Raw genomic sequence first — 12079 nt, 5'->3', positions numbered from 1 at the left:
CTCCATTTCTATTGTTTCTTGGAAGAGCTCGTGTGTGTGTGTGTGTGTGTGTGTGTGTGTGTGTGTGTGTGCGCGCCACTATCTACGCTGGTTTTAAGTGAGTAGTGGTCTGCACACATTCACCAGCCTCGGCCTGTATATTAGCGCTTGTAATATAAAGCGGTTATGCTGGAGGATAAGCGCAGACCAATGCTCGTAGCGGGAAAAAACTTGCCCTATAGAATTGGTTTAAACAGTATTAATTTGGATTAATTTCACAGCACCGTCCCAGACATATTACATGCAGAAATTACACACTTCACCAATCTGTGTTTTCCAATTATTTAATAGAATTTTTTTATAACAATTTAAAGCGCAGCAAATGTAATAATATAATTTAATAAAACTGTTCGGCAGATTGTACAGGATAAGAAAAACATATCTGCTTCTAAAAACAGCGCCACACGTACTATATGGGTGGGGTCTGGTAGTGCAGTTCAGCTCTAGTGAAGTGAATGGATCTGAGCTGCGATACCACACGCAGCCTGTGTTATTGAGGGTGGCGCTGTTGTTAATCCTGGAGCTTCCCTTTTAATTATTTCTTCATCCAGAAAAAAAAAACCTGTCTGTCATGTGATACCACATCCGGATACTGGGCCCTCCTATGTCTGGGGCTGTACGGTGGCTCAGTGGTTAGCGCTGGGGTCCCGCATGAACTTTATATGTTCTCCACTTGTTTCCGCCCACGCAATATACGCAGGTTAATTGGCTCCTGTGAAATAGTCCCCAGTGTGTGCGACAGCGATAAGAAGATTTAACTGAGAACCCCATCGGGACAGATGTAAATAGTGATCATTTTTTACAGCGCTGCGGAATAAGTGGGTGCCGTATAAGCGACAGAAATAGAATTGTTGGTGTAGAAAGCGGCACTCGTCTCGTGAAAACGTCACCACTAGGGGGCAGGATTTAATCAATCTGCTTTATCAGTGGTAGAACACGCTGCCCCCTGGCTTCCAGTGTAGAATTCAACACCACAAACATCTGCACCTCTCTGATGTCAAAAAGTTATTGTTTTGCCATCAGTCGGAAAACCTTCAACTGTATAGAAAAGCGAAGTTCACTATACAAGGGCATCCCAAAAAAGAATACATTTTTTTTATAAACATGGAAGCTTACTGAGGTATAGGGCGGGACGTCCTCCTGAGGTATAGGGCGGGACGTCCTCCTGAGGTATAGGGCGGGACGTCCTCCTGAGGTATAGGGCGGGACGTCCTCCTGAGGTATAGGGCGGGACGTCCTCCTGAGGTATAGGGCGGGACGTCCTCCTGAGGTATAGGGCGGGACGTCCTCCTGAGGTATAGGGCGGGACGTCCTCCTGAGGTATAGGGCGGGACGTCCTCCTGAGGTATGCCTCCGACTAAAGGCTCATATACAAATAATAGCGCCTAACTTATTGGGGACTGGCTTTGACTGCATTAAAAAGACCCTAAAAGTATCATTGCCCATAAGACGGCGCGGTTACATTACCGCTGCATGCGGGGGGAACACTAGAGTCTGTGCCGCAGCACCCAGACCACCCCCAGCCTCCCGTTGTCCATAGACCACCATATTCTGCCGTGTTTTACAGATTTAACAGCCATTGAGTTTAGATCATTGGGTTCTCTTGTGCTTTAAAGGGGTCTTCCCGCTTACAGCATTCCTCAGCCGAGCGCTCTTTCCATCAGCCCCATAGACTTTGAATGGAGCGGCACCGCGCCTGTCCAGCCTCCGAACCATTTAAACTCCTCCCTCCTAGCAACCATCTTGGGGCTGGGGGACCACAAGATCTGGCGATCTCTTACCGATCCAGCATTTAACACCTACCCAGTGAAAAGTGCTATAAGCTGAAATATCCCTAAATCTAGGGGGGGGGGGATTTGATAGGAACAAACAACAGAATCCATTTTAATGAGGTCATTGACTCCCGGGCAATGCACGGACCATGGAAACCACAATCGGGTGCATGGGCCCATAGAAACGAGCAGGACTGTAACTCACCCGCAGAGTTGTGGGTCAATTGCGGCCACAAAAACACCTTTTGTGTTTAGGGTTTTCCAGCTCTGCTTGCTTTAGGATTGGTGGTAGATTTTGTATATAATGATGATGAGTAATAACATTTGTATAAATCCTATAATCAGCCGCATATCTCCCGTACTTGGGCTCCCACCATACGGCGGGCTCGGCTCTGTACTTTCGGCTCTAGCACGTGGAGTGAAACACTCCCCCGACTTTGGCTCCTTTTGCGGCCAGGCTGTTATATTCCTGCACGGCTTTCTCCGTCTGAAAAACCAGAACGTCGATGTCTTGAGCTCGGATGTAGTCCAGGGTGGACGGCGGGACCTGAGGAGGAGGGAGAAGACACTTCACCACTGACACATCCAGAGCGCTACGGAGGGTTCCCCTACATAACAGCGATAAACGGAGCGCTCAGGACCATCCGCTACAGACCACGCGACTCAGGCTCTGTTCACATCTGTGTTGGGGTCCCGTTCTGACGTTGACTACGCTACGGCTTCCGGCAAAACGACGGGTCCAGTGCACAAAAGAGACAAACGGAAACCACGGGCACCGGCTCCGTCACCATTGAAATCTATAGTGATAGACCAGGGGTTTCCGTTTCTGTCAGTTTGTGTCTGTTCAGGGTCCCGATCTGACGGAATTGGACCCCAATGCAGACGTGAACAGAGCTTTAGTCATGGACCCCAATGTAAAGCAGGCAATGAAGAGGTTACTATTTCATTCCCAGGCGACCAAAGACAAGTCAGTGGACCCCGGTATAAAGCGCACTCAGTAAATGAGGAGAGCCCAAGATCAGTGCTCACATCCAATGGGGTCTAGATTTTTAACCCCTTGACGCATTATCACATCCATGTACGGGATACGCGTCATAGGGCAGTACAGGCGGCGCTCACGGGCTGCGCACGCTCCATAAGCTGCAGGCGTCCGTTGTGTTTTACAGCTGACGCTAACGGCCGGGTACAGCGATCGCGCTATTCCTGGGAGTTTAACCCCTTAAATGCTGCGGTCCATCGCAACCGCAGCCTCTGAAGCGTTGTAGAGCGGAGCGGCCCCCTCTGACAGCTCATCGGCGCCGCCACACCGCGATCAGGGGGTGCCGGTCTTGGCAGCCTTGGGGCCTAACGAAGGCCCTGAGGTCTGCCTCTGTTAAGCCGTGTCTCTGGTAGGTCTTCGGCTGGATTCACACAAGCGTGTTCGGTCCGTGATATACAGACCATATGTCAGCAGTATTTCCCGGACCGAACACACTGCAGGGAGCCGGGCTCCTAGCATCATAGTTATGTACGATGCTAGGAGTCCCTGCCTCGCTGCAGCACAACTGTCCCGTACTGTAATCATGTTTTCAGTACGGGACAGTAGATCCACGGAGAGGCAGGGACTCCGAGCGTCGTACATAAGTATGATACTAGGAGCCCGGCTCCCTGCACTGAGTTCGGTCCGGGATTAGCAGCTGCCATTAGTATTGCAGCATATTGTACCAGCGATCTAACCATTACTGGTGCAAGTCCTCCAGGGGGACTAAAATGGTGTTCTAAAAAAAAAAAAAAGTTCTCCCATTTTTTTTCTCTAAAGGGATTTAAAAAATAATAGTTGGTATCGCTGCATCCGTAAAAGTCTGAACTATTAGGGTATGTACACACGGCTTATTTTCAGCGGTTTTTCAAGCAGTAAACACCCCGAAACACGGATGAAAATACGGGGGGGCTGAACGCCTCCAAACATCTGCCCATTGATTGCAATGGGGAAAAAAAACGGCGTTCCGTTCCCATGAGGCATTTTTTTACAGGCAGTTTAAAAAAAAAAACAAAAAAAAACAAAAAAAAACAAAAAAAAAACAGCCTGTAAAAAAGCCGTGCATGTCACTTCTTGAGCCGCTTTTGAAACAGTTTTTCATTGGGTCAATTGGAAAACAGAAAAAAAAAATCCGTTTTTTGGTTGTTTTTTTTATTTTTTTTATAGAAAGTGATCAAAAAGACGTACGTACCAAAAAAAAAATGGTACCAATAGAAACTACAGCCCGTACCACAAAAGTTAAGCCCTCACTCCGCTCCATTGACGGAAAAGTAAAAAAGTTTTGGCTCTCTGAAGGCGGGGAATGAAAAAAGCGAAAACCTTAAAAATGGCTCGGACCTTAAAGGGTTAAACACCCCATTAAGACATTCTTAGTGAATAGATGAGGGTCCCGCCACTACGGACCTCCATCAATAAGCCTGAGCCTAGAATACAGGGATTGTCCAGAAGCGGAGGACCCCTTAAACTGTTCAAACACTCTGTGGGTTTAGTTATTGGATTCCCAGCTTTATAGAATTATAACTTAATCATTGGAGAATGAAAACTTTCTAATATACTTTGTACGTCACTACCTCACGATCGTTAAGATCTCTGCTGGCTGTTAGTGAATGGGAATGATTGACAAATAAACGGTGAATACGTAAGGATTAAAATCCCATCCTGACCTAGTCCTGCACACACAGCTGAGAGGGTCTTATAGCGTTTCAATATAGATAAGACATCAGTCTTGAGATTTGTGCTGCTGTGGGTCTGTCAAATCAAGACGGGTTTTTCAGCATCTGGATGTAAACAAGAACATTCCTTTTCACTGACACCAAGCAGAGATCTTGGGGGAAAAAAAACCAAGGAATTGTAATACAAAGTATATTAGAAAGTTGTAGGACTCTTTATACAATGATACATTTTTAGGGTCATATGAAGAAAATTTTTAGATCAACTGTGTCTGACACTGCCCCTTGGGTTTGTTTTGGGAACTACAGTCTCACCTGCAGAGCTTCATTCATACCGCGGCCAATGACCAGCGTCTCCACTCCCTTCTTCAAGACTTCTTCAACATCTGCAGGCTGGACACCTGGATGGTGCTGATCGACAGGACAAGGTGGGTTCAGTTACGCAGGTGGATCCAAAAAGTATTATTAATATTGCACCAACACGACATCACGTCAGCCAACGTCTCAAGCAAACAAGCCACCGCCAGCGTATAAGCGGCCAGATATGTTTGAGGAGCAACATGGGGAACAACTCTGAGCATATCCTGAACCAGAACACCCTAAAATGTATCTTTCCTGCATAGTTCAATACACTATTGTTCTCAGTTATCAGCCATTTTCAGTATGTAATAAACATGTGATCAAATAACAAGCAGTTTTTTTTTTAGAGTTTTTCTTAGCTGGTAGTTGGTCGTACTATGAAGTTTGTATCATGAAGGGCCAATGGGACAGAAAGCCGCCGCAGTCATCCATAGACTTCTGAAAACCAGTTTCCATCTAGAATAAACCTACATAATAAGTAGAGTCACTGTGTACATACATACATTACTTATCCTGTACTGATCCTGAGTTATATCCTGTATTATACTCCAGAGCTGCACTCACTATTCTGCTGGTGGAGTCACTGTGTATATATATTACATTACTTATCCTGTACTGATCCTGAGTTATATCCTGTATTATACTCCAGAGCTGCACTCACTATTCTGCTGGTGGAGTCACGGTGTACATTACATTACTTATCCTGTACTGATCCTGAGTTATATCCTGTATTATACTCCAGAGCTGCACTCACTGTTCTGCTGGTGGAGTCACTGTGTACATACATTACATTACTTATCCTGTAGTGATCCTGAGTTACATCCTGTATTATACTCCAGAGCTGCACTCACTATTCTGCTGGTGGAGTCACGGTGTACATTACATTACTTATCCTGTACTGATCCTGAGTTATATCCTGTATTATACTCCAGAGCTGCACTCACTGTTCTGCTGGTGGAGTCACTGTGTACATACATTACATTACTTATCCTGTAGTGATCCTGAGTTACATCCTGTATTATACTCCAGAGCTGCACTCACTATTTTGCTGGGGGAGTCACTGTGCACATACATTACATTACTTATCCTGTACTGATCCTGAGTTATATCCTGTATTATACTCCAGAGCTGCACTCACTATTCTGCTGGTGTAGTCACTGTGTACATACATTACATTACTTATCCTGTACTGATCCTGAGTTACATCCTGTATTATACTCCAGAGCTGCACTCACTATTCTGCTGGTGGAGTCACTGTATACATACATTACATTACTTATCCTGTATTATACTCCAGAGCTGCACTCACTATTCTGCTGGTGAGGTCACTGTCTACATACATTACATTACTTATCCTGTACTGATCCAGAGTTACATCCTGTATTATACTCCAGAGCTGCACTCACTATTCTGCTGGTGGAGTCACTGTGTACATACATTACTTATCCTGTACTGATCCTGCGTTACATCCTGTATTATACTCCAGAGCTGCACTCACTGTTCTGCTGGTGGAGTCACTGTGTACATACATTACATTACTTATCCTGTACTGATCCTGAGTTACATCCTGTATTATACTCCAGAGCTGCACTCACTATTCTGCTGGTGGAGTCACTGTGTACATATATTACATTACTTATCCTGTACTGATCCGGAGTTATATCCTGTATTATACTCCAGAGCTGCACTCACTATTCTGCTGGTGGAGTCACTGTCTACATGCATTACTTATCCTGTACTGATCCAGTTACATCCTGTATTATACTCCAGAGCTGCACTCACTATTCTGCTGGTGGAGTCACTGTATACATACATTACATTACTTATCCTGTACTGATCCTGAGTTATATCCTGTATTATACTCCAGAGCTGCACTCACTGTTCTGCTGGTGGAGTCACTGTCTACATACATTACATTACTTATCCTGTACTGATCCTGAGTTACATCCTGTATTATACTCCAGAGCTGCACTCACTGTTCTGCTGGTGGAGTCACTGTCTACATGCATTACTTATCCTGTACTGATCCAGTTACATCCTGTATTATACTCCAGAGCTGCACTCACTATTCTGCTGGTGGAGTCACTGTATACATACATTACATTACTTATCCTGTACTTATCCTGAGTTATATCCTGTATTATAATCCAGAGCTGCACTCACTATTCTGCTGGTGGAGTCACTGTCTACATACATTACATTACTTATCCTGTACTGATCCTGAGTTACATCCTGTATTATACTCCAGAGCTGCACTCACTGTTCTGCTGGTGGAGTCACTGTGTACATACATTACTTATCCTGTACTGATCCTGAGTTACATCCTGTATTATACTCCAGAGCAGCACTCACTATTCTGCTGGAGTCACTGTGTACATACATTACTTATCCTGTACTGATCCTGAGTTATATCCTGTATTATACTCCAGAGCTGCACTCACTATTCTGCTGGTGAGGTCACTGTCTACATACATTACATTACTTATCCTGTATTATACTCCAGAGCTGCACTCACTATTCTGCTGGTGGAGTCACTGTATACATACATTACTGATCCTGTACTGATCCGGAGTTATATCCTGTATTATACTCCAGAGCTGCACTCACTATTCTGCTGGTGGTGTCACTGTGTACATACATTACATTACTTATCCTGTACTGATCCTGAGTTACATCCTGTATTATACTCCAGAGCTGCACTCACTATTCTGCTGGTGGAATCACTGTGTACATACATTATATTACTTATCCTGTACTGATCCTGAGTTACATCCTACATTATACTCCAGAGCTGCACTCACTATTCTGCTGGTGGAGTCACTGTATACATACATACATTACATTACTTATCCTGTACTGATCCTGAGTTACATTCTGTATTATACTCCAGAGCTGCACTCACTATTCTGCTGGTGGAGTCACTGTGTACATATATTACATTACTTATCCTGTACTGATCCTGAGTTACATCCTGTATTATACTCCAGAGCTGCACTCACTATTCTGCTGGTGGAGTCACTGTGTACATACATTACATTACTTATCCTGTACTGATCCTGAGTTATATCCTGCATTATACTCCAGAGCTGCACTCACTATTCTGCTGGTAGTGTCACTGTGTACATACATTACATTACTTATCCTGTACTGATCCTGAGTTACATCCTGCATTATACTCCAGAGCTGCACTCACTATTCTGCTGGTGGAGTCCCTGTACATACATTAGATATAATGATCCTGAGTTTCAGCTTGTATTATAACGAAACACAATGTATATCACAAAAGTTGCAGAACGTTCAGGGTAAATAGTGATCCTTACAGTAACTGCGGAGTGTTTTGTATCAGCGCATGCTGAGAGTTGTAGTTTTGCAATGTCGGATGCAGGCAGGGAAGAAGCGGTTACTGGATCACTGCAGAGAGGAAGCAGTAAATAGGCCACATCTCCAGCTCTGCAGAACGCTCACAGCTCGTGCTCATCACCTCCCTCCATTCATTCCTGGAAGACACGGAGCCCCCAGCAGCAAATCACAGTCCTGACTGCAGAACACACAGGCAGCTATGAACGCTAGCAGTGCCCCCTCCCCCACCCTGGTGTGATCAGCACCGCACACAGCGCTACCCTCCAAAGCAGAAAACCCCTATAAATACAAGTTCTTCCCTCACTCTCGTATCAGTAATATCCGAGGCTAGGAAAGCTGAATGACGGCCATTATTATAGCTCCCGCAGAGGCCTGAATGGCTGTTATATGGCAATTCAGGGTGTGGGGTCTTAATGCATAACTAGGCAGACGTGCCGTGCAGGAGCCCTGGAAAGCTGGGTAACAATCCCTGTAATGGCGGAAATGCCTAAAAGTGCGACCCGACTGCTGGAACCGTCATTGATTAAGGGGTCCGTTTCCCAATGAAGTGTTTTCGTTGTAAGCAAGGTGACCCTCCACTGCAGTTACAGGTCTCCGTATATTTACCAGGTGAGAACGGTGAACAGGACCCCCTTATTCTTGGGGTAGGTGGGGGTTCACAATGGACTGACCGCACCCATGACTTTATATCCACTCAAACACAGATTACGGAGAATAATCTCAGTTAACGAGAACGGAGGAGAATTGGATTATACACACATATATATATATATATATATATATATACATATACACATACACACACACACACACACACACACACACACACACACTAGGGCGTGGTTATATATGCAGCTGCCAAATGTCAGTATTAGACTTCTGCAGCACACGCTCTACCATGAGAACCGCTCAAGAGGTTCAGGATGACACATGATAATCCGCAAATAAACGTAGTACCATTTTATTAAATGAATAAAAAAAAAAAAAATTGTTCAAATTATTATTGCAGCATATCGGTTAAATTATATTATTCTACTACCACTAGGGGGAGCTCCATGCATATGGATTTATACAACTAATGAATCTGTATGCAGTGAGCTCCATCTAGTGGCAGCTTAGTGTAACAGCAAGCAGTTCAGTGACCACCATGCCCTGCCTCTGTTGTAGTTACACCCATGGCGTTAATATCTTACGTTGGTTCCGGTTTCTCGCCAGTCCCAGTTTCGGCTTCCTCCAGGCCACACTTTACAGTCTTTATATACCTGACCTGACACATTCATGCTGCCCCAGGAGATCTTGGAGATTGTTGGAGAAGACATCCTGACCAACCCCTTCAAAAAGGAACACAGGGTTAGAGGACATCGGAGGAAGGACGACCACGCCGGGATCTACCCGCAATTCAGGACCCCCCCCCCCATATACGATCAGCCAGTGAGCAAACGCTCGTTCCTCCGCTGATTGTATCGTTTCAAATGCCGAAAATATTATAGTTGTCGGCAGCAAATCTCCGAGTAATCAACGCGCTGCCGACACGATGGAAACGTACGAGCGATTGTAGCAACGAGCGCTCGTCCCCATACACAGCGCCTTGTGAAAGGAGCAAACGAGCGCCGATCCACGAGCTTTCTTGTTGATCGGTGCTCGTTTTTACGGCTGGAGTAAAAGAACCCTTGGGCCGGGTTCCCACGGGACGGATACGCCACGTAAAAAAAAAAAACGCAGTGTATCCAACCTGGAACCCGCAGGACTTTCCGTCCAAAAACCGCACCGCGCTGTGATGCGTTTTTTCAGAGGGAATTTCCACTGCTGAAAGCAGCGGTGAAAACCCGCTCATACTTCCGTTATAGCGATGCGTCACTCCTGCGCAGTCCGCTCCGACCTCCCTGGATGACGCTGCAGCCTGTGATTGGCTGCAGCGGTCACATGGGATCATCCCAGGATGCCGGAATGTAGCGAGGAAACGGGCGTTCTAGACAAGAATGATGGGGTTTTTTTCGTAGTTGCGGCGTAATCTCCGCGAATACGCCGCAAAAGTTGCGACACTTGGCTTTCTGTGTCAGGTTTTGCATCCCCATTGAATTCAAAGGGGAAAACTCGCAATGGAGAAAAAAATAAAATAAAAAAATCAACAAAATCGCAGGATAAACGGACATGGAATTAAATTCCGCAGCGCAGGTCAGTTTATTAACGTTTACGCTGCGGTTTTCTTCCACATCGTGGCCCTGAGATTTTCTGAACCTCACCCACTTTGCTGCTACTGTAAATGAGGCGGAATTTCTGCACAGAATTCAGTTGCGGAAATTCTTTAGCGTTTTTCCGCTACATGGGAACGCAGATGTTCCTCTGTTATTCCTCCTAAAAAAAAATGTAAGAATATGTTGACACTGGGTGTTAACAGTCGGGGGCGTGTCCCTACAGTCTATCAGCACTGATGGGGGGGGGGGTGTGTCTCTACACAGTCTGACACTGGCCAATCAGGGCTGACAGTGACACTGTAGAGACACGCCCCCCTCCATCTGGTAACACCCAGTGTCAGTGTATTCTAACATTTCCAGGAGGAATAACAGGAATGGCACAACACCGTTCTAAGAAAAGATGCTGCAGAATAGTTTTTTTCATGGGGAATACAATTATTGACTAATACAGACGGGTCAGGAGAGGTGGCGGGGTCTCTAAGCTTAAGGAATTATTTTTTGGTTTGCTAAATAGAATCCAAGTCAAATTCTAAAGCGTGATTGACGTGAAGAGGATTTGCCTAGAAGTCGTGTCTCAGGTGAACGTGACGACGTCCGGCGGTTCTCTGGAGACTGAGACTACAAGTTGCAGCTTCTTTCCCGCTTGTTGCCTATTAATCCTGCAACTAAGAATCATCGTCAACCTGATCCCCACTAAATAGTTCCTCTGGGCACAGCAGTGGGGTCGGGGAGCGTGCCAGGTCTATTCACGACTACACAGCTGTGGAAACTGATATAAAGCGGACCGGAACCGGGGTGAGCAAATATAGAAAGAACACCCTCACTGCCTCCATTAACCCCTTCCTACAAACGGACAGATCATTACGTCCTGACCGAGGTATCCTTACCGCCATAGGATATAATTGTACGTCCAGTGTAAGAGTTGCGCCCAGGCCCTCGGTGATGTACACCCAACATCCCGCTACAACGGCTGGGATCAGAGTTACCTCTGATCCCAGGCATTTAACCCCTTAGATGCCGAAGTCAAAAGCACGGAATCCAAGGAGTTTGACAGAGAGGGGTGTCGGGTTCAGGGAGTAGCTGAGCCGCCATTTTTAGCAGCTACGGAGCAGTCATTTAGTCACAGGGTCACTGAGGCTTTAAAGAAATACATACACCCCCTACCCAGTCCTCTGTGTGGCTTCTTCTTCTTACTTTTACACTGGATTAAGAGAACTGCCTAACCAGATTAGAAATTTGACACTAAAGGGCCCCTTTAAAAAAAAAAATGGGACTTATAAATTTTACACACGGGCCTTCGGGTAACAACCCGTTAAACCAACCCCCAGTAAAACCACAACTCACCTCCACCACACACCGCGCAACTGTGACGCGGAGCTCTCAGAGACTCCTATTTATACCCCGTCCTGTGCTTTCCTATTGGTTAACGGACACCTGACCCCGCCCCGGCCATACCAGCTAGGAGGCGGGAGGGAAGCGCGCTTCAAATGTGACACTAGAGACGGGTATGTCTCAGTGCGAGAACTAAACCGCTACAGGCTCGGCGTCAGGCATGGCGACGTGACTCCGCAGAAAGACGGACGCTAGCTGTCTGCGCCTGTCGTTCTAGTGAACGTAGATCGTATGCTCATTAACGGGTTGTAGATGTAATAAAGTTGACTTGGA

General features: G+C 45.9%; 1 protein-coding gene across 1 annotated transcript; it reads right to left on the bottom strand.

The window, feature by feature from the left end:
- Window positions 1-307: 307 nt before the first annotated feature.
- Window positions 308-12024, bottom strand: AAMDC (adipogenesis associated Mth938 domain containing). The gene is made up of 4 exons (XM_075851367.1): window positions 11759-12024; window positions 9413-9550; window positions 4815-4910; window positions 308-2358 (listed from the first exon to the last, which is right to left on the bottom strand). Exons 2-4 carry the CDS (start codon window positions 9536-9538, stop codon window positions 2218-2220), a joined length of 363 nt encoding a protein of 120 aa, XP_075707482.1. The 5' UTR covers window positions 9539-9550; window positions 11759-12024; the 3' UTR covers window positions 308-2217.
- Window positions 12025-12079: the final 55 nt, after the last annotated feature.

This window comes from Rhinoderma darwinii, chromosome 2, assembly GCF_050947455.1.
Source record: "Rhinoderma darwinii isolate aRhiDar2 chromosome 2, aRhiDar2.hap1, whole genome shotgun sequence".
Lineage (NCBI taxonomy): Eukaryota > Metazoa > Chordata > Amphibia > Anura > Rhinodermatidae > Rhinoderma > Rhinoderma darwinii.
The sequence above is the reverse complement of the archived record's forward strand: the minus strand, read 5'-3'. Positions and strand labels throughout refer to the sequence as shown.